The sequence below is a fragment of the Entelurus aequoreus genome, linkage group LG10, assembly GCF_033978785.1.
Source record: "Entelurus aequoreus isolate RoL-2023_Sb linkage group LG10, RoL_Eaeq_v1.1, whole genome shotgun sequence".
NCBI classification, from domain to species: Eukaryota; Metazoa; Chordata; class Actinopteri; order Syngnathiformes; family Syngnathidae; genus Entelurus; species Entelurus aequoreus.
Genome location: NC_084740.1, coordinates 10205377 through 10228323, shown reverse-complemented (window position 1 = coordinate 10228323; position 22947 = coordinate 10205377). Strand labels below are relative to the sequence as shown.

The window sequence follows — 22947 nt, the reverse complement described above, 5'->3', positions numbered from 1 at the left end:
ATAGCTTCAGTCCGCAACACACAGGGCTGCAGCCAGCCTCCGCTGCATGCAACCACAAGCATCCATACGACGAACATTTATACATGAAAATATTGAGAACCTGCATATGCTGTGTTTACGTGTTTCGATTGTTTCTGTCTCGTCCTCACTCAACAAAGTGGACAGTCAAGCATTACCTTTGGTACAAAGACATACATATGGCTTGTTGTGAACACTGACCTCACTCATAGAGTGTGCAACATATACAGCGATTTCCAAAATTCTATTGTTACACGTTGGAGAGATTGTTGCCAGATGTCGCAAGAGAAACATGCAACTTTTTCTATGAAAACAAGTCACTTATAATAAGCGAATATAAGCAGACTTGGCAACACTGGATAGAAAAGCAGCACTAAGGGGACATCACATTAGTCCAGTACCCAATTTAAATGCTGAACAATATACTATCACATAAAACGACTGTAGTCGTTTGTACTACATGCTATTGATATGTCTTTCTAACAGTATCTCTTGTCTGAAAGCTTATTTTTCCTTCTTTAAAAGTCCTGTTACATGTTAAAATGGTGGTGTTTTGGGAGGGCTAAGCACTGATTAAATTAATTTCCATTGATTTCAATAGGTTGATTTGAGAAACGAGTGTTTCGGTGGTGGAACGCAACGTGCTTGTACCACTGTATCTCATGAAAGTGAATAAGTATACTGGTATCTCGGTTTTCATACGCCCCACTTTTCAGCCAAAAGTTAATATACTGTCTTTACATATCATTCCACGAAGTTGAGCGCCCAATCAAATAATCCAACTTGTTGATGACTCTGGTAGGGCTGCGACAATAAATCGAATAATTATATTACAAAAGGGCTGTGTTCTATGTTCTCTTGCTAAGAATGATCATTCAATGAGAGTAACTAATATAAATCGATAAAAACCTGGACTGTATTGAAAGCGCGGAACCTTAAAACTAGGGATGATACTCGAAACCGGTTTTCCCGGTTGTTCGATAAGAAAAGAACCGAGTCCTCGGACTCGAATCCCTTTTTGAGAACCGGTACCCGTTATCGAGACCACTATAGTAAAGAAAAAGAGTTGGTTCTTTATTCGAATCCCTCGGAACGAATCCCGTCCCGACCAGAATGCCCCTTGAGACATCACAAGAATTTACGTCACGTAGCTCAGTCATTAGGCGCAGATAGGGAAAGCAGGAAAAACAATGGAATAATAAAGTTCAAAACAATATAATCCAATGAATAACTTTACTGAGAGATTTGAGCAGGGTACAAACACATGAAGAACACTTTTACGACCCACCGGAAACATAGCAACCAGGCTAGCAACGCACCTCCTTTACGGCAGCTGTCGCAACATTCTTAAAGCAACCGCAGCACATACATATATATACAACATATATGACATGATCTCCCTTTTTTAACTTTTGTTTTTCTTTCCTTGTAAACAAAACAAAATCACACTGTATATGTGTAGTCTGTCTAATTATAAATAATGCAGACGAGGCGTGTTGGCTGAGTTCTTGATGTTTACTTTCACGGGTGACGACATGCAACAACACTTTTCGGGGCTACCGCGCATGCTCGTCACTCCCGTTGCATGCTGGGTAGTGTAGTTGTTATGTTCTCTAGCTCATAACATCACATCTTTCCCCCTATAAAGAAATATTTTAACTCAATAAAGTGTATTTCTTTTTTTAGCTTTAACTTTTCATTTTTTAGCATTGTAACCACATTTGCAAACAACTTTTCTCTTCATAGAATTTTCTTTCAATAAAGAAATAAAGTGCAAAAATGTCAAAGCATCATGACAAACAGTTATGTCAAATAGCAGCAGAAGTGCACTTTTTGGAGAGCTGTATTATTTCCAGTTTTGTGCCCAAGGGACTGATTTTATTTAACACTATAGTATTATTTATACACATATAGTGATCACAGAGACAGGTTGTTTTTGTGATACTGTATATATTTGTTTTTCTGAAAAATCCCACTTAATATACTTTGGGTAACAACAGTCAATATTTATTTTTTTTATTTTATTTTTTTAGGGGGGTAACAGTCAATATTTTTTTATTCATTAGATTTTATTTTTTTCTTAAATAATAAAAGTGAGCTTTTGTTAAACCAAATATTGTGTGTTTTTTTCCATATACAACAACCTATCTGGACTCCATAAGAGAATCGATAAGGAATCGGTTCGATAAGAGGATTCGATAATAGGCTCGAACTCGATAATTTCTTATCAAACATCATCCCTACTTAAAACGCAGATATAGTTTCTGCACACCCGAGAAAAATAGAGTACACCTTAAGCTTTTGTTAAACCAAATATTGTGTGTTTTTTTCCATATACAACAACCTATCTGGACTCGATAAGAGAATCGATAAGGAATCGGTTCGATAAGAGGATTCGATAATAGGCTCGAACTCGATAATTTCTTATCAAACATCATCCCTACTTAGAACGCAGATATAGTTTCTGCACACCCGAGAAAAATAGAGTACACCTTAAGGCGGTGGTGTGCAGGAGTCATGATATGTGTGCTGGCGAACGGCGTAGATTTTGTACTGAAATTTTTACAAATGTTATTAATACAGACATGTTAAAAGTGCTTTTTCAATCTTGATGATAGGGATGTAACGATCAATGGTATTAATGATAAAACTCCAGATCGTTAGTATTATCGTTTTAAATAAAAATTTGCAAAAAAATGTTATTGATAACTGCACTTTCATAAACTTGCGGACTGACTGCCGCCAACCGGTTAACTTAAATGCTAACAAAAAAACAGGCATTAACATTTTTCCCCGTTAAAACAACATACCCCAATCTAAACTTGTATAAACACATTACTGTCTGATCAACTAAGATATTCAATTGTACACACTGAACCGAGAACAGAGTGATCATTCTACAGTCAGAGGCATACAAGACAGTTGTTTTTATGGTGCGTTCAAAGAGTAGGACGCCATAACGTACACCAAAAAGTATAAATATTAATAATAGGTTTTCTTTTTTACGGACTTTTAATTAAAATAAGTCTTAAAAGTGCTACAGTACAAACCAATATTTAAAACAATAAAAAGCTTAGCCATTAAAACAGATGAAAAAATTACACTAAAACACAATAAGCGAAGGATAAGAAACCTAAACCATGCAAAATAGTGGGTTTTTTTTAACAGCGTGTTTATTTAAAAAAATAACTTGGTGAAAATATTTCAGTGTGTGTACTTTTTACCACAAAGCTGCGATAATAAAAACACAGATGTGACATTTTCATATTATTACATCCCTAGTTGGTGTGCATTTATTAGAAAAAAATTAAGGTTATGGTAAGCAGAGGGATTGTTGTTTATTTCAACAATTTTCCTAAAAATAAACAATGAGGCAATGAATTGTGTTTTCTCCAAATATCCTGACAAACAATGATTACTAAAATAATCGAGCTTGTCCACCAGAGGAAAAATTGCGTAAATAATCGCGTCCAGGCGGGGACGGCTTACTGGGCTATAACATGTGAAAAAAATACATGTAGCGCTGTTAACAGACACAGACACATGAAATCCTTCATCTTCCGCTAAAAACCAAAAAACCCAGGCAGATGACCACGGACACACACAAAAAACCCAAGTCTCTTTGACTTGTTGATAAACGGCAATAATGTTTTCATGCTGTACTTCACAATGTCACAATACATGTTGGAACTAATGTTTCCAATTAATGAACAGCATCTTCCCCGTGCCGGCAGGACTCATGCAGCCCCAGAACATGACTTTTTTTTACTGTAGGCAAACCAAAAATTCTCTACGTATTCACTCAGATATTTGGAAAATAATAGCTGTGTGTAGAGTTGTTTTCAGTGTAACGTAAATCTACAGTTATACAAGCTGTACACTGACTACTCTAAAGTATAGCTGATCCATTTTAAATGTATCACATTAAAACAGTCAACATAATCAAGTTGGTTATTGTCAAGTTGGAACCTAAACACAATCTGATAACAGGTCCATATAACATTGCAATGTCATAAAGATTGGTATAATCAAACATTTTACAAACGTTTAGCACGTGTGTGTTGTTTTTAAATACATGCACATCCGGGTCATCACAAGGTTTGTACATGAAAGTCCAGTTGGCAACAAAACTCACCTGTCTGCGGGCGTCTTTGTACTTTTCTTCCAGGTATTAATGGAATTTAAAGTATTTTTCCAATTTAAAACGAGAAATTAGTGGCCGATATTTTCTGACAAAGTCGATAAATGCTAACACTATCAAAAGTTTACTACCGAAAACAAAAAAAGGGCAAACGTGTCTCACACACAAGAGCGAACGTTGTCTTTAGTACTTAAAAGCTAAAAGCGCGGATTTTTCCTATAATAGTAGCTTCTTTTGGTGAGTATCTCCTTCATCCTCGCGTCGTCTTGTAAAGGTAGGTGGAGTGTCAGTGCTTTTTTATCCGCAGCTCTCTTGTAACAGGGAGGGAGACCGTCACCAAGCTGACTTTACACCCGGCCGGCATGCACGTTCACCGGGCATGGGATTTCCCATTATCTTCCAGAACTTCTTACGTTATGTCACAATTTTTATATCGGTTATGTCAGTTTTTATGCTGAAACATATTCATGGCGTATCATTACTATCCACAATTGCGCTTTAACGTTTAGTGAGTATATTATGCTTTGTATTTATTCGTCAAGTGAGTTCGTCAATGGCAAACACTCCGAGGGTACTTGAACGCATCACAGGTTCATGTCATTCACAGGCGAGTAGCCAGAGGAGCCATGCTGTCTGTTTATTGTAGGTTTATCAAAATCAAACTGTGTTGACATTGACAGATATGAAAGGCCACAAACACCCAGAGTTGTGTGCTTTGCCTACGGATTAAAATTAGAATCTTAAGAAGTCCCTTCCCTTCTCACTATCATTTACATGGTTTCTAATTTTTGTTTCATGTTTGCACACATGCACAAGTCATAGCCCAATGGATCACTCAATGACGTAGCATCTTTGCAAGAGTGCTATACTTTCATAATTTTGTGTCTTGCATCTGCAGGTGGAGACCATGTGCATTTCCTATTTAGATGCAGCTCACCTGGGCTTTTCACTTCCTCTCTCCACAGGTTGAAGATTAGTCAGCCGTTCCAGCTGCTAAGCTTCTATTGAGCTGCACCCATTTCAAAATGCCAGCAGCTTCCGCCTGCAGGATGGGCTGGATGATGAGTGGGAATCTGCTCTGCAGGTGATATTTATTGCAGCACGTTTTCATGTGTTTCCAAATGAATACAGTGTCACTCTGGCTGACTGAGTAATGCATTTCCTGTAGGTGTGCAAAGAATAAATAACTAGTTAAAGTACATCAATCCCTTTTGATTGTACAGCTGCAAAATGAAGCATTTTTCCTCACATATTATTTATTTGCATGCGTTTAGCGCTGTCTAGTGGCTGTTAGTCCACAGTGCAATGCAACTGCTGTTAAAATCCAATAGGGAGAGCTCTCTTTTTTATTAGTGTAGCTGTAGCCTAATGAAATGCCATCCATCCACTTTCTTTTACCGCATGTCCATCCATCCATTTTCTACCACTTATCCCTTTTTGGGCTCGCGGAAGGGCTGGAGCCTATCTCAGCTGCATTCGGGCGGAAGGCGGTGTACACCCTGGACAAGTCGCTACCTCATCACAGGGCCAACACAGACAGACAGACAACATTCACACTCACATTCACACACTAGGGCCAATTTACTGTTGCCAATCTACCGCATGTCATCAGGTGTTTATTTGCTGTCACACACTTTTCCAAAAGTTGTGCGGTAAGGACTTACACATTAAATATTAGGATTAAAATAATATGGAAAAACGCTGGTACTTTACCATAGTTTCCACTTTTGCACATGTGTCAAACTCAAGATGTGTTTTATACGGCCCACAAAAGCCTGGAAATAATATGCGTCATTAAAGTACTTGATCTTTTTTCACTAATCGTATTCATTCTTTCCATTTGAACAAAAAAACATGTTAAAGTACCAATGATTGTCACACACACACTAGGTGTGGCAAAATTATTCTCTGCATTTTTTACAGTACCGCATGCGATTGCATGTCTTTTAAACTTTATTTTTATCTAATAATGTAACAAATATTTGATCATACATTCCAAACAATTTTATTCTGGTGCGTGACATTTTTTGCAGCGTAAAAAATCTAATCAAATGCTTAGACCAGTGGTTTGGTTCTCAAACTTTTTTCACCAAGTACCCCCAAAATGGCCAACATTAAAATACAATAGCGTGGCATGCCTAACTATTCATTAAAAACAAAGCAGAGGTTTTTATTTAACAAATACATGTATTATTTTTGGCCACTGTCTAATTACACACAGTTTAAACCAGGGGTGTCAAACTCATTTCAGCTCAGGGGCCGCATGGAGGAAAATCTATTACCAAGTGGGCCGGAATGGTAAAATCATGGCATGATAACTTAAAAATAAAGACAACTCTGGGTTGTTTTCTTCGTTTTACTTTGGCCAAAAATAGAACAAGCACATTCTGAAAACGTACAAATCACAGATAATCCTCTGGACAAATCACTTCAAGTTTGTTGAAAATTCTGAGGAAATTGGTGCAGCTTAAAAAAAAACAATGAGCTTAGACTTTGTCTCGGTGTATCTACAAAGCTAGGATTAAACTTTAAAGATTCAATCAATCAATCAATCAATGTTTATTTATATAGCCCTAAATCACAACGTGTAAACTCTTCTAGGTATCAAATACCTCCTTTGTCATGTCCACGTATCAATCCAGTGCTAACTCAACAAACCGTAAGAAACGGAGGTAAAAACTATTCAGAAGGGTTAAGTTTTCTCGTTTTTGACAGAGACATGATGGGGGAGTAAGGGAGCCAAATAACGATGTGTTTGAAGCAGAAGACATAAAACCCAAGATTTTTTCTGTTTCATTTCGGTCGAGGGAGAGGAAGACGCCACGCTTTACTTTGTACTTCTTGCTAGTCCTAACAGAAATGCTATTGTGACATCCAGTGGACACATTTAGAACAGCAGTTTCTTTCTTTCAAAATACTTTAATACTTGGCAAACTCATCACGCGGGCCGCATAAAACCTGTTCGCGGGCCTGATCCGGCCCACGGGCCGTACGTTTGACATCCCTGGTTTAAACAGTAACACTGTTTGAATATTTAATTAAGTGATTCCTTGGCGTACCACTAGATAGAGCCCGTGTATCACTAATGGTATGTGTACCACAGATTGAGAATCCCTGGCATAGACAATTGTGCAATAATATCATAAGACACTTTACCCTTGCATGGCAGCTCCCGCCATCAGTGTGTGAATGTGTGTGTGAATGGGTGAATGTGGAAATAATGTCAAAGCGCTTTAAGTACCTTGAAGGTAGAAAAGCGTTAAACAAGTATAACTCATTTACCATTCATATTCATATATTATTCAGTGCTACAAGCAACCTTTTGACCTCGACCATAACTGTGATGTGGCCCTCAATGTAAACGAGTTTTAAACCCTTGTACTACTTTATTCCTATTTTCTGTGTTTATTTGCTCAACTGCAGCAAGCACTAGGCATATATTAGGGGTGAAACTTGTACCTTATTCCCAGCTCAATTTAAACTCCAGCTTTACAGTTGCCATGTCTTCTCTGCCCTGTCTTCGACTGCAACACATGGCGGTGTCATTCATATGGTAAAATTATAGGGAAATGTGTGCATAACAGTAGCTTTTGACATTTTCCCCTGACTTCTGACTATACAAAAAGTTAGGAAAAGACTGGCCTACAGTTTCAGGATCTACAAACAGTTACTGCCCATCTGGGATTTATATTAGGGGAAAAGATAAACAGGAAGTCCCCTTTCTCCTCTGGCAGTCCACTGGACAATCACACAGATGGTACTAAGTGGGGACACGACTGTGACAAGGTCCACCTTCTTCAGTAGCCTGCATAACTTTTGCATTATTCCTAATCTAAAAGTACATAGCACAAACAAAAACATATAAATTAACCAAAGAATGAAGCACTTTTCAAGTATGAAAGGAGGTTTAACTTGTGATGATTGTCAGTTTTGCTAAAATAGTACAATGTGGTTATGGTTATGTAACCATGGCTCCTCCCAATGAGGCTTATACTTCAGATCTAACTGGAATCGTCCTAAAATAATCTTAAAAAAGTCAGTTCCATCCCGTTTTCTGACCTTTCTGTTCCCTTTTATGGTTGCATATGCACCTATAGGACCACAAAAGGGTTCCTATAGTCCACTGATGTGTATTAGGATATTTGACTGGACATGTTGTTGACCCAGAGATTGGCCTCTGGGTGAGGAATTTTAGTGCAAACTGTTTGTGGCTCTTTGGCAGGATGAACAACAACCCTTTTGGGGGTGGGTAGGGTTAATGGCGGGGAAGGGGGTCATAGCAATAGTTACGCCATGCAAACTCATATTGCATTTTTTTATGCCAATTTTGGTGTGGTCGGTTGTATTCAGTATATTTTCTCATATGTCAACAATACAGTACACACATAAGCCAGCAGCACTCATGCAGCTTCAGACTATGACACTACCACCACCATGCTTAACTGTTTAGGCAATGACGTTAGTTAGGCGAGTCAACACTCGTCGTCGGCATGTCAGGAGAAATTAATTCCTTCTCTGTAGTTTAGAACAGTTGTTCTCAAACTTATTTCACCAAGTGCCACCTCAGAAAAAACTTGGCTTTCCAAGTACCACCATGACGACCAACATTAAAAGACAGTAGCGTAGTAGGGCTAAGTCTTCACTAAAAACAAGGCTTTATTTAACAAGTTTATTTAATATTTTGTCCACTGTAATATTGCACACAGTTTGAACAGTAACACTGTGTTTCAATATAGGAAGTTAAAACACTGTACTTAAATCAAATCATGTGTTTGAATATAGGAAATGAAAACACTGTACTTAAATCAAATCATACTTTGGCGATGATCCAGTTTGAGAATCACTGGTTTAGAATAAGCAATAGCGGGAAACTTATGCCTTTTTAAAAGCCATTTTTACCTGGAAATCCTGCAAAAATGGCAGTTAACAGAAGAATTATCCACATTTGACCCAGAACTCTGCAATGCAACTTTATTGCGCTTTTTACGGCTCTGATACTACTTTTAACTATTCAACGTTGTCCTGTCATTCGGTTTTACGGGCTTTAATACACTGCAGCCCAGAAAAAAGGTGGCTTTTACAGGCAGTGTGAAAGGGAGTACACGATGGCCCCCTTATACTACCATTACATAGCTATATAATCCTCAATGTTGGTGCAAAACTGAGTAAATAAAAATGATTTTACAACAGTGGTCAACCATCTTTCTGCCTCCAAACAACTGGCTGTGTTTGACAGACTGTGACGTGGCACTAGTGGGGGGTAAAGGGCCTTTGAAATCTTGCATTCAAGTCAAGATTTTCACAACTAAATTTTAAGTGTAGCATCGAAGTTGACGAAAAGTATTTTTTAATTTCCAGACTTTCAGAGGCTAGAGATGACCGCTGTTCCAAAAAGGGTAAACACACTGAAAATGTTAAGAAGTATATGTAAGAAAGTATCAGTATTAAATATGTTTGTGTTTGTATTTGTCATGAACTTATTAAAAAATATATAAAATGGTCAATTTTTAACATGATGAAACCAAATTAGAGATTGAGTCAGAAAAATTGCACTAGATTAAAAGTATATAGAATGCAACCTTACACTGCAACTGACCCAGAATCAGTTTATGTGTGTCATAGCTGCTTGGGAGGAAGTTAAAAAGCTGAATCCAGACCAGTTGTTGCAAACTAACATCCCTCCCCCTGTCTGTGTATTCCAAAAGGGGGGGACGTCCCGGACCCCACCTTCCTTAGGAAATCTATTTGAACACCCATTCCTACTTCTAGAAACTTCTATCAGCGGCTATAAAGAGCAGCAGCGAGGAGGGTTTTGCACAATCCACAGGACACCACAGAGAGGAGAAACACTGCAAATCTGAGCAAGGTAAGGATCAGAAGATAAGACTTAGTGGGGCTGTGGAATGCAGGGAAAGTTTGAATAGTGGCTTTGTTAAAGCCTCTTAAAGGCACAGTGGTGCATTTCTCCCTCTTAACTAATTTGGACATGTTTGCATCCTTAAAAAGGTGGGATAAAACGATTATTTTCCTTTAAAAACGTTTGCTTTGTCAAGAAACTCTTCTATGCTCCAATTTGGCAAGAATTAATTCTTCTGGAAACGTGCAAGATGATTTTCTGCAGTATTTGAAGTCCAAAAGGTGGTGAAGTTGGGGTTCTAGCATGAAGATACGTGTTTCACTGCCTCCTATATGGGCATTACTGCATACGCCTCTTGTCTTTCAGAATGAAAATCACAGACATCAAAAGAGCTGAAGGTATATGTATAAAATGTACGTGGCAAAAAAAGTTAAATGTCATTTTTTACAGTGCCACAAACGTCTCGAGTGAGCGAGATAAGTTGCATTTCCGCCACTTTCGTGGAAACAAACCATCTTGCACGGATTTATAGACGATATCAAATGTGCAACATTGCATCACGTTGAAAAGAAGAAGAAAAGTCAGGCATCAGATTACATCTGGCACAAAGTAGGCGGCAGCTCAGCCTCAGACCCTGCTGACGTGGCAGGCAACATGTCGGCCCTCCTCCTGACCCCACCTCAAGAGCTTCACAGTCTAGCGTTATAACCTCACACTCCATACGTCATCATTTTGCACATGTATGAGTACAGGGGATGCAGCAAGAAGGACATTAAATAGAAATACAGAAAATAGTTTAACACTGCAAAGAAATGTGGCAAAAAGAGTGGGGACAGGGGAGTAAGGGGTCTCTTATTCTTCAGTGCAACCCAATATCAAATTCACACAATGCTTTAGACTTGGGAAAAGGTACACGATGGTGAATACAAGATGGAGGCTGGGGCACTAAATCACTCGTTCTCAAACTTTCTTCAAGTACCATGAATTGATTAACATGGACCCCGACTTAAACAAGTTGAAAAACTTATTCGGATGTTACCATTTAGTGGTCAATTGTACGGAATATGTATTGTACTGTGCAATCTACTAATAAAAGTTTCAATCAATCAATCAAAACCAACTCAGAAAAAACTTGGCTCCCCAAGTACCACCATAATGACCAAGATTAAGATGAAGTAGCATAGTACAGGGGTGTCAAACGTAAGGCCCGCGGGCCGGATCAGGCCCACGAACAGGTTTTATCCGGCCCACGGGATGAGTTTGCTAAGTATAAAAATGAGCCGAAATTTTTCAATGAAAGAAACTGCTGTTCTAAATGTGTCCACTGGATGTCGCAATAGCAATTCATTGTATCTTTGTAGATGATGCTACATATGTCGAGTACATCAGTTGAGGAAAATGAGCAAACTAACATCCTGTAATTTAATTTTGATATTACTTTTGTTATCTTGATAGATTGAAAATGAACACCAATGAGTTGACTGATGAACATTATCACATAGTTTATTCAGAAAGTATAAATAACAACAAATAAAGATAGAATACTATCAACCGCAACATGTAAGTGTAAAAAAAACCCAACAACATTATGATATGTACATTTTCAGAATGTGCTTGTTCTATTTTTAAACAAAGAAAACAATCTGCGGTTGTCTTTATTTTCAAGTTATTGTGCTGTGATTTTACCAGTCCGGCCCACTTGGGAGTAGATTTTTCTCCATGTGGCCCCCGATCTAAAATGAGTTTGACACCCCTGGCATAGTAGGTCTAGGTATTCATTAAAAACAAGTCTGAGGTTTTATTTTAGTATTAAATATATTCAATACTTTTGGCCACTGTAACATTACACACAGTTTGAACAGTAACACTGTGTTTGAAGATTTAATTAAGGGATTCTTTGGCGCACAGTATCACTAGATGGAGCCCGTACCACAGTTTGAGAATCACTGCACTAAATAAAGGGCTGACGATGATGGGTAAACAAACCCACTGAAGGAAAATGCACATGTGGCGAAGAAGAGAGCGTTAACCATGTTCTTAACAGTCTGTAACCGATATAATAGAGAGAGAACCATCATGTACGCAAAACTGCCCGGAACTGGAAATAAAGACACGTCACTGGAGAATATCATTAGCTGGGGACATCAAGATTCTGCAAAAGCGGTTTTAAAATATTTTTCAAAGACTGGACTGTATAGTAAGATCTGAGGTGTTGAAGAAAACCCGACAAAGACATGTGGGGGTTAGCAATATGCCTAAGATGCGTCCAGCCTGCCGGAAACGAAAGAAGAAGAAGAAGAAGATCATAATTTTGCAAACTAATTAAAAGGGGAGCTGTTGCTTTTGTTTTTGCAGGCTTTAGCAGACAAACAGGATGTGGCTGAGCAACATCGTAGTCGCTCTTTGCCTGCTGGCCCTGGTGGCCTGTGCAGAGGACAAGAAGCTGAGCAGCCACGCTTCCACACTGGCTGACACCAGCGCCAACCTGGCCTTTAGGTCGGTGACCATGACAAATAATCACAATTTTGCCCCTTTTGCTGTGACTGAACGATCACTCTCCTGATTTCAGCCTCTATCACAACATGGCCAAGGCCAAAGACACCGAGAACATCCTCATCTCGCCCGTGGTGGTGGCGTCCTCGCTGGGCATGGTGGCCCTCGGGGGTAAATCGTCCACCGCCTCGCAGGTCAAGACGTTGCTGCACGCCGACAAACTCAAGGACGAGCATTTGCACGCCGGCCTGTCAGAGCTGCTTTCACAGGTATAAACATTGACTCCACCACACTGCAAGAACCGCTGCGCACCCCTACTGTGTTGCCTGTTCTATTCTGACTAAAACACCACATGGTGGCGCTGTTATAAACTCCATAAGTCGGATTGACTTGAAATTTCTCTACCAAACATCTTTAGGTTGTTGGGCCGAATCACCAGCATATTTGGTACACACATTTTGGGGACTGACAAGCACATATGTGTCAAATTTGAGCAGGATTGAGATAGGCTCCAGCACCCCCCGCGACCCCAAAAGGGACAAGCGGTAGAAAATGGATGGATGGATGGTTGAAAAACATGGCTGCCATCCAGCAAAATGTGTAGGACTTAGCAACTAACTGTCCATGAGTCATTGACCATTAGTGCAGTGACGACAAAATGTGTATGGTAGCAGGTCTTACAAAGATTTCAACCTTTAAAATGTCTGTGCTCTAAACCAACACTGCTATTCAGGTTGTCAGGGATTGAGGTTTACTAACGTACACATCGCCCAACCCCACAGGCTGGCCCCCGTTACAACCACTGTTATTTTTCCAGCAACATTCTGGCCACTGAGCTGCCAGTTTTTCAACATTATTATTATAAAAAAAGTACAACTGTTATGTTTACAGTAAAACTATGACGAATGAGCTGCCTTTTCTTTAATGTGAATCTATGATCGTTATTACCGTGCGTTACTGTAAATGGAAAAAAAAGTACAATTTTATGGTAAAACTCTGGTCACTGAGCTGCCAGTATTTGCTATGAAATTTACAGTCATTTTTGCAGTGCATTACTGTAATTGGAAAAAAGGCAACACGGTGAGATTTACGGTAAAATTCTGGCAACTGAACTGCCAATTTCTTTTACTGTTTTTGTTAGAGTGCATTTATCTAAACTAAGAAAATATATAATTGTTTTTTTCATGGTGAAATTCTGGCAACTGGACTGCCATTTTTGTAATCATAAAATAAAATCTATGGCTGTTGATTTCACAGTGCATTGCTGTAAATGTAAACAAAAGGTCACGCTGTTATTTTTACGGTGAAATTCTGGCGATTTAGCTGACATTTTTTTTTTTTTACCATTAAATACAGTTGTTTTATACAGCACATTACTGTAAATTGGGAAATGTTATTCTTACTGTAAAATTCTGGCGACAGAACTGAACTTCTTTTTTACTGTAAAATCGACTTTTTTTTACATTGCATTACTATAAATGAACAAAGGTACAACTGTTATTAAAATAGTAATAGTATAATTAAATAGTAATAGTATAATTGAACAAAGGTACAACTTTTATTAAAAATAGCAATACTATTAATGAACAAAGGCACAACTGTTATTTTTGTAGTAAAACTCTTGCGACTGAGCTGCCAGTTTTTTTTTTTTCAATGTAAAATCTATTGTCGTTGTTTTTACAGTGCATTACTTTAAATGGTAAAAAGGTACCACTGCCATTTTTTATAGTAAACTTGTGGCCAATGAACTGCCAATTTTTAAAAAAATCTTAAAATCAACAGGGTTTTTTTTTTTAAAGGGAGTCACCGTTTTTACGATAAAAGTTTTGTGACTGAGCTACCACTTTTTATTTTTATTTTTTACCCTTAAATCTTAGATAATTTTTTTTACAGCATACCATAAATGAAAAAAAGGTACAACTGTAATTTTTACCAGAAAACTGCCATCTTTTGTCGTGAAATCGGCTGTCTTTTCTTCTACAGTGCATTAATTAGTGTGAATTGAAAAATTGTATAATTGTTATTTTTTACAGTAAAATTCTGGCCGGTTTTCTACCATAAAATCTACTGACTTTTTCTTATTGTGCACAAATGTTAAAATATATACAGGCTAACATACTATGGTAAATGGTGAATATTAATGAAGTACCTAGCTTTCTATTGATCTGGGGCCGTACTTATCAAGCTTCTTAGAATTACTCCTAAGAAGTCTGCTAAGAGTTGACTTAAGAGTAAATAAATTATTCGCTGAAAGCTGCACTTAAAAGTTAGTTATCAAGCGTCTTACTCACACTTTCAGCGAAGTGTAGGACTGAATCTTAAGTGTCACACTCAGAGCTGAATTACGACATTACTATGTGCCGTAAACGGAATTTTAGGTGACGTCATTTCTGTGTCCATAGAAATGACCAATCACGGAAGGGAATCCGTTGTCTAAGAATAAAGAAATATCTTGGAAATATTTAAGTGGACAATGGGAGTGTATATTTTGACAATAAACTACAAAATAATACAAAACAAACTAGTCCCCGCCGGCACTCACGCTACCGCTCCCTCTCTTCTCTCGCCCACACACTCACTGACGTCACTCACCTCACGGCCACACACATACGCTACTGTCATAACATTTTCTTTCCAATTCATTAATTAGGCAACTAATTTGAAACTGGTGTGGGTGGCTCTATATATACTAGCCCACTGCAGACACATGCAGAAATCAACAAGGAATCGAAAAGTATTAAATCTGTGACAAAAATAATATCCGCTCTGTCTAAACGATGCCGTTTGATCAGCTGCTCATCATCAAAAAACAACAACATTGTTCCGTTCCCTGAACGTTCGCGCACGTCTCTCTCGCCTCAGTGCCATCCCCTGCTGGCAACTCCTAACCACTTAAGACACCTCTGAAGGTCTCTTAAATATCGTGGAGAGTAGGAGTGATTCTTAGACTTAAGAACGTTGATAAAAAGCTTTTATTCTTAAGTTTGAGAGTAGGACTAAATTTCGCAAATTCTCAGGACTTAAGTGTAAAATGGCACTCTAAGAAGCTTGATAAGTACGGCCCCTGATGAATAACGCAACACATCTTCCTGTTCGCAGGTGAGCGATGCCAAATCGCGCAACACCACCTGGAAGATCAACAACCGCTTGTACGGGCCCAGCTCGGTGGTCTTCACAGACGACTTTGTGAAGACCAGCAAGAAGCACTACAACTACGACCACTCCAAGATCAACTTCCGGGACAAGAAGAGCGCTGTCAACTCCATCAACGAGTGGGCGGCCAAGTCCACCGATGGCAAGCTGCCAGAGGTCACCAAGGACGTGCAGAACGCCGACGGGGCCGTGATCGTCAACGCTATGTTCTTCAAGCGTAAGTAGAAATCATTTCGTCATGAACCAACCAGGTGATACGACAAATAACAGGAATTCATTATGAATAAAATATATTATAAGCCATGAAATTATTTGCTTTTTCACACAAACCTAAGATAGCATAGCTGCTAAACTAACCAATCTGATGTTTTTTGCTTTATTGGCGCCCTGGGCGGGACCCTCTTTGTATGTCAACATATGTTGAGACTTAGCATATATTATAGCCAATGTTCCCTCCCTGATCATTTAGTGGAGGACATGTGAGCAACATCAGATGTGCACACTGTGGCCACACCAGCATTGCACCTGTCCTAAACCTGACTCAAGTTAAATGTTTTATTATAATAACAAAACAATCTTGTTTTTCATGAGCTATGTACTAGAATTGTATTTCTGAGTCCTATTTTGGAAAGGATTTGTACCCCTTAAAGAGATCAAATTTTATTCCCCTTAAAACATTCTCATGTTGCACAATGAGATGTAAGCATGGGATAAAGTGCACGTTCCTGTAACTTTCTGTCTGTAAAATGTATATTTTTTATTAGCATTTCTGTAATCTAGTAACAGCCTTTCATGAATAATATCCATAAATTAACATTATTACTAAATGACAGTAGAATAAGCACACATCTGATTGAGGAGTCATAGTGTAATGACCTGGGGCCGTACTTATCAAGCTTCTTAGAGTGCCATTTTACACTTAAGTCCTGAGAATTTGCGAAATTTAGTCCTACTCTCAAACTTAAGAATAAAAGCTTTTTATCAACGTTCTTAAGTCTAAGAATCACTCCTACTCTCCACCATATTTAAGAGACCTTCAGAGGTGTCTTAAGTGGTTAGGAGTTGCCAGCAGGGGATGGCACTGAGGCGAGAGAGACGTGCGCGAACGTTCAGGGAACGGAACAATGTTTTTTTTTTTTGATGACGAGCAGCTGATCAAACGGTATCGTTTAGACAGAGCGGATATTATTTTTGTCACAGATTTAATACTTTTCGATTCCTTGTTGATTTCTGCATGTGTCTGCAGTGGGCTAGTATATATAGAGCCACCCACACCAGTTTCAAATTAGTTGCCTAATTAATGAATTGGAAAGAAAATGTTATGACAGTAGCGTATGTGTGTAGCCGTGAGGTGAGTGACGTCAGTGAGTGTGTGGGCGAGAGAAGAGAGGGAGCGGTAGCGTGAGTGCCGGCGGGGACTAGTTTGTTTTGTATTATTTTGTAGTTTATTGTCAAAATATACACTCCCATTGTCCACTTAAATATTTCCAAGATATTTCTTTATTCTTAGACAAGGGATTCCCTTCCGTGATTGGTCATTTGTATGGACACAGAAATGACGTCACCTAAAATTCCGTTTACGGCACATAGTAATGTCATAATTCAGCTCTGAGTGTGACACTTAAGATTCAGTCCTACACTTCGCTGAAAGTGTGAGTAAGACGCTTGATAACTAACTTTTAAGTGCAGCTTTCAGCCAAGAATTTATTTACTCTTAAGTCAACTCTTAGCAGACTTCTTAGGAGTAATTCTAAGAAGCTTGATAAGTACGGCCCCTGGCATTTACACTTTGTATGGTGTTGTAGTTGTCTGACTTTTTGTGTGGCCACAAACGCATCAATGGCTAAGTGCCATGAGGTGTTGGCAGGTGAGAGAGAGCAAGTGGCTGCTGTTGGTATGACAGATGACAAAGAGGTGGTTGAAGCCTGGTTCGTATGGCAGAAAATGACCAGTTTTTCTCGATCAACATTTTTTACAGATGTTTTTAATGTGTTAACAGCCGACAAAAAACAGTTTTACTTGATAAAGTGATCGATGGAATTCCTGTCCTCTTTCAAGCATCTCGACAGACATTACAATAATTGATCACTGTTGATATTGTCTGCGAGTTTTGCTTTTGGTCACCTGTCACTCAGAGTTGCATCGCAAAATCCTACAGAACAAATACCGTATTTTTTGGAGTATAAGTCCCTCCGGTGTATAAATCGCACCGGCTGAAAATGCATAATAAAGAAGGAAAAAAACATATATAAGTCGCACTAGAGTATAAGTCGCATTTTTGGGGAAATTTTTCGCCAGTTTCTGCTGCATATTTCACTACTTCCAGCTTGTAACCTGCAGTATATGATTTCCTTTTCGGTGCCATTTTTGTTCAGCCCTTCTCAGTTTTTATAAGTTACCGCCAATGTTGAAATGATCAATTTTCATAGGTACGGCAGTAGTAGCAGGTAGCATCTTTTTTTTCACAATGCACTTCTGCCATGACCCGCCCCGGCCGAATTTGTATTGGTTGGCGTGTGTGTGTGTGACGATTGCTGATATATGCCTAGTCTCTTACGTGAATGAGATAAATAATATTATTTGATATTTTACGGTAATGTGTTAATAATTTCACACATGAGTCGCTCCAGAGTATAAATCGCACCCCCGGCCAAACTGTGAAAAAAACTGCGATTTATAATCCAAAAAATACAGTAGTCATGTGTTTATTGTGTTTAGAGTTTAGATTAGATTTTATTTTGTGCACGGCATAGATTTTCTGTGTGCAGAGGACGGGTGAGCAGTGCGCGCACCTTAGAGGGTATGTTGATTATAGATTTTTAATGCATAGTAAAACAAAATTAGAATCAAATAAAGTAAAACTAACTTTATGTAAAACTTTTTGTAAAAGTGTCGTGTGTTACCTCCTAAAGCTCACTGGGATGAGAAATTCCATGAACAAATGGTGGACAACCGTGGCTTCCTGGTGACCCGCTCTTTCACGGTCAGCGTTCCCATGATGCACCGCACAGGTACGTTTCCTATCTTTATCTTTTTCTGGTCCGTGCACTTTAAAGATGAGGCGCCTGACGCGCTCTGCCGGCTCCATCAGGCCTGTACGACTTCTACGAGGACAAGGAGAACAAGCTGTACGTGCTGGACATGCCTCTGGGCAAGAAGCAGGCCTCCATGATCTTCATCATGCCCTACCACCTGGAGCCCCTGGAGCGCCTGGAAAAGCTGCTGACCAGGAAGCAGGTGGACACTTGGCTCAGCAAGATGGAGAACAGGGCCGTGGCCATCTCGCTGCCCAAGGTCTCTGTGGAAACCAGCCACAACCTGCAGGTGAGGCCGGGGAATCGTCACTTTTAAATACAGTAGACCAGTGGTCCCCAACCACCGGGCCGTCATGCTAGGTTAGCCTGTTTGCTGAAAAAAATACAAAAATGTTCATACTTACAGTTGGCAGGGGTCTAGGCTTTTTTTTTTTTTAAAGATGTTAGCTAAGCCTGCTTCTTTTTTCACTGTTGTCTTCTGTGAAGTGGTGGGTGGCCTTATCCTGCTTGAGTCTTTTTCTCATGACTTCATGAAAACCTGGAACTTGAAAAGCAAGCTTTTAGTGAAAAGTGATGCAAAAAGCGAGAGAGATGTTAGATTTTACTCCCATTTGGTGCTCTAGGGACACACATCACTGTTAAAAAGTCACATTTGCTGTTATGGGGCATCTTTAAAGGCCTACTGAAACCTACTACTACCGACCACACAGTCTGATAGTTTATATATCAATGATGAAATCTTAACATTGCAACACATGCCAATACGGCCGGGTTAACTTATAAAGTGACTTTTAAAACTTCCCGGGAAATATCCGGCTGAAACGTCGCGGTATGATGACGTATGCGCGTGACGAAGTCAGAGTAACGGAAGTTATGGTACCCGTAGAATCCTATACAAAAAGCTCTGTTTTCATTTCATAATTCCACAGTATTTTGGACATCTTTTGCAATTTGTTTAATGAACAATGAAGGCTGCAAAGAAGACAGTTGTAGGTGGGATCGGTGTATTAGCAGCGGACTACAGCAACACAACCAGGAGGACTTTGTTGGAGCGCTAGCCGCGCTAGCCGCGCTAGCCGCGCTAGCCGCGCTAGCTCACCTTGACTTCCTACGTCTCCGGGCCGCCAAACGCATCGGGTGAAGTCCTTCGTCCTTCTGCCGATCGCTGGAACGCAGGTGAGCACGGGTGTTGATGAGTAGATGAGGGCTGGCTGGCGTAGGTGGAGAGCTAATGTTTTTAGCATAGCTCTGTGAGGTCCCATTGCTAAGTTAGCTTCAATGGCGTCGTTAGCACAGCATTGTTAACCTTCGCCAGCCTGGAAAGCATTAACCGTGTATTTACATGTCCACGGTTTAATAGTATTGTTGATTTTCTATCTATCCTTCCTTCTATCCTTTATTTTTTTGTTTCTATATGCACTTGAAGCACGATGCTATCACGTTAGCTCGTAGCTAAAGCATTTCGCCGATGTATTGTCGTGGAGATAAAAGGCACTGAATGTCCATTTTGCGTTCTCGACTCTCATTTTCAAGAGGATATAGTATCCCAGGTGGTTTAAAATACAAATCCGTGATCCACAATAAAAAAAGGAGAGTGTGGAATCCAATGAGCCAGCTTGTACCTAAGTTACGGTCAGAGCGAAAAAAGATACGTCCATCACTGCCTCTCAAGTCCTTCACTGTAACGTTCCTCATCTACGAATCTTTCATCCTCGCTCAAATTAATGGGGTAATCATCACTTTCTCGGTCCGAATCTCTCTCGCTCCATTGTAAACAATGGGGAATTGTGAGGAATACTAGCTCCTGTGACGTCACGCTACTTCCGGTACAGGCAAGGCTTTTTTTTATCAGCGAGCAAAAGTTGCGAACTTTATCGTCGATTTTCTCTATTAAATCCTTTCAGCAAAAATATGGCAATATCGCGAAATGATCAAGTATGACACATAGAATGGATCTGCTATTCCCGTTTAAATAAAAAAAATCATTTCAGTAGGCCTTTAAAGTGGGAAGAGCAATGTATAATAAAACTACAAAAAAGTAAAATGCCTCACTCTTTGTGTATGGGAGAGGTAAGGTGGTTACAGAGCACTAATGACACCTAGTGGCGCTTTGTAGGCATAGCTGGAATTAAGTGAAACTAAGAAAATTGCTTTTTGTTTTTATCGGTTTGTGATTCATATTATAATCAGTCTTGGTCTAATGGTGCGTTCCATTTACCTAAGAAGTTGGGAGTCGTAGCTGGGAATTACGTCACAGCCAAGTTGTGAGCGTTCCAGTTACGAGGTCGCAAATCCAGATGGCCACATCCACCGAAGTTATTTTTGCGCTTGCCTTGCCTTGAATATAAACAACTTATGGGAAAATATGGAGTCTTTCTGCAACCTTCAATTACGGTGGATGAAGAGTAAACATAGACGCTATTGCTAGCGATGTAGAACATGTATATAACATGCATAACATTTAGTTTACACTACAGTAACGTTACCATGTATAAACGTCTAACTATACATCGTATGTGGCTGATTTAGTGCCACAAAAACTAATCACAAGTGCTAATAACGGAAGCTTATATCATTGTTTACATTCAGCGCAGCCAACTCAGGGGTGGTGAGAAGGCTCCAACATTCCAACTAGGAAATCAGACCTTGTTGACCTTGTTCCAGTTGAAATTCCCACTTCCAAGTATAAATGGAATGCACAATTATATACTGTACAGCCAGGTGCATCCCGATGAGTTCCTTTTCTAGGTTTATGGTTATAATCACTCTTTTTCCCACTATTGTAGAAACATCTGGCCGAGCTCGGCCTGACGGAGGCAGTGGACAAAGCCAAGGCCGACCTTTCCAACATCTCTGGTAAGAAGGACCTGTACCTCTCCAACGTCTTCCACGCGTCCGCCCTGGAGCTCAACACCGAAGGCAACCCGTATGACACCAACATCTTCAGCAGCGGGCGGCTGAAGGACCCAAAGCTTTTCTACGTGGATCACCCTTTCGTTTTCCTGGTGAAGGACAGCAAGACCAACTCTGTCCTGTACCTGGGCAGAGTGGTTCGACCCAAGGGGGACAAGATGCGCGACGAGCTATAATGTTAACTTTTAAATATTTAGTTTTTTTAGAGCATTACCTCAGGAACACATTCCTTGAAGGCAAACTGTGGATTTAATAACTGAACTTATTCCTCGTAAAGTTCCCCTTGGATTGAATGCTGAAATAACTGTTAGCATGCTAACGTTAGCATTCTAGCATGCTAACTTTTTTAGGTAATTTAGCAGCCGTTTACCCCAGAGTATCCCAGAGTCATAAAAAAAAGTTAAAGTACCACTGATAGTCACACACACACTAGGTGTGGTGAAATTACTCTCTGCGTTTGACCCATTCCCTTGTTCCACCCCCTGGGAGGTGAGGGGAGCAGTGAGCAGCAGCGGTGGCCACGCTCGGGAATCATTTTGGTGATGTAATCCCCAATTCCAACCCTTGATGCTGAGTGCCAAGCAGGGAGGTAATGGGTCCCATTTTTAAAGTCTTTGGTATGACTCGGGGTTTGAATTCACAACCTACCGATCTCAGGGTGGACACTCTAACCACAAGGCCACTGAGAAGGTGTAACTGGGTATGTGACACATGCTAATTGTTAGCATGCTAACTTTATTAGGTAATTTTGCAACCGTTTACCCCAGAGTCATATAACTGGGTATGTGACACATGCTAATTGTTAGCATGCTAATGTTAACAGGCTAAATTTTTTTGTTAATTTTGCAACCGTTTAACCCAGAGTCATATACTTTGGGATGTGACATGTGCGAACTGTTAGCATGCTAACTTTTTTAGCTCATTCCAAAACCGTTTACCCCAGAGTCATATAACTTGGTATGTGACACATGCTAAGTGTAAGTATGCCAACATTAGCCAGTTAGTTAGTTTGACTCACATGTGTCCTACCGGAATTGCACCGATTTTTGTATTAAGTATGACATTCCAACATTTTACTGTCTGTATAGGCCAGGCTACACTTTAATGTTTAAAGACGAGTAGATCTCTGCACAGGCTTGTTTGACTTCTAAATCCACTCCTTGTTATTTGTCTTTCTGCCTGCACTGAATTGTACCGGCTTTAACTTGCAGAGGAAATGTAGTTTAATTTACGCTGACCCACAAAAAATGCTGTTGGAATTGTGTGATAACAAAAATGTCATCCTTTTTTAAATAAAAAGTGGGGGAAAAAAACCTGGATTGTTTTTGGTGTGAGAA

The 22947-nt window shown here is 39.6% G+C and overlaps 2 protein-coding genes and 1 long non-coding RNA gene across 12 annotated transcripts in view; 1 reads left to right on the top strand and 2 right to left on the bottom strand.

Annotated features, from left to right (window-relative positions):
- gdpd5b (glycerophosphodiester phosphodiesterase domain containing 5b) overlaps positions 1-5300 on the bottom strand; it is a 79320-nt gene extending 74020 nt beyond the window's left edge. For 3 of the 7 annotated variants that reach the window (XR_009827419.1, XR_009827418.1, XM_062060011.1), the window contains exon 1: positions 4154-4540. The gene's annotated coding sequence lies outside the window, so the exon portion shown is untranslated. Of the gene's footprint in view, positions 1-4153; positions 4542-5096 lie in introns of those variants that run through there. The other 4 variants (XR_009827416.1, XM_062060010.1, XR_009827417.1 and 1 more) reach the window with 3 other exon arrangements.
- serpinh1b (serpin peptidase inhibitor, clade H (heat shock protein 47), member 1b) lies at positions 4784-22947 on the top strand. 4 transcript variants are annotated; one of them, XM_062060016.1, is made up of 10 exons: positions 4784-4801; positions 5125-5243; positions 9865-10025; positions 10383-10414; positions 12372-12512; positions 12586-12778; positions 15609-15879; positions 18575-18673; positions 18754-18986; positions 21484-22947. In XM_062060016.1, exons 5-10 carry the CDS (start codon positions 12391-12393, stop codon positions 21784-21786), a joined length of 1221 nt encoding a protein of 406 aa, XP_061916000.1. In that variant the 5' UTR covers positions 4784-4801; positions 5125-5243; positions 9865-10025; positions 10383-10414; positions 12372-12390; the 3' UTR covers positions 21787-22947. The 4 variants fall into 4 exon arrangements, with proteins under 4 accessions (XP_061916000.1, XP_061916001.1, XP_061915997.1 ...); XM_062060017.1 differs by having other exon boundaries at positions 10383-10429; XM_062060013.1 differs by lacking the exon at positions 10383-10414 and having other exon boundaries at positions 21484-22946.
- LOC133658230 (uncharacterized) lies at positions 17969-20236 on the bottom strand. Its single transcript, XR_009827425.1, has 3 exons — positions 19797-20236; positions 19102-19241; positions 17969-18980 (listed from the first exon to the last, which is right to left on the bottom strand). It is a non-coding gene; the product is annotated as an uncharacterized LOC133658230 (long non-coding RNA).

Coding starts and splice junctions, on each gene's coding strand:
- serpinh1b (XM_062060016.1), top strand. CDS start 12,391: ATGTGGCTGAGCAACATCGTAGTCGCTCTTTGCCTGCTGGCCCTGGTG. Junction 18,674..18,753: donor TCCCATGATGCACCGCACAG/GTACGTTTCCTA, acceptor CGGCTCCATCAG/GCCTGTACGACTTCTACGAG. Junction 18,987..21,483: donor AAACCAGCCACAACCTGCAG/GTGAGGCCGGGG, acceptor CCACTATTGTAG/AAACATCTGGCCGAGCTCGG.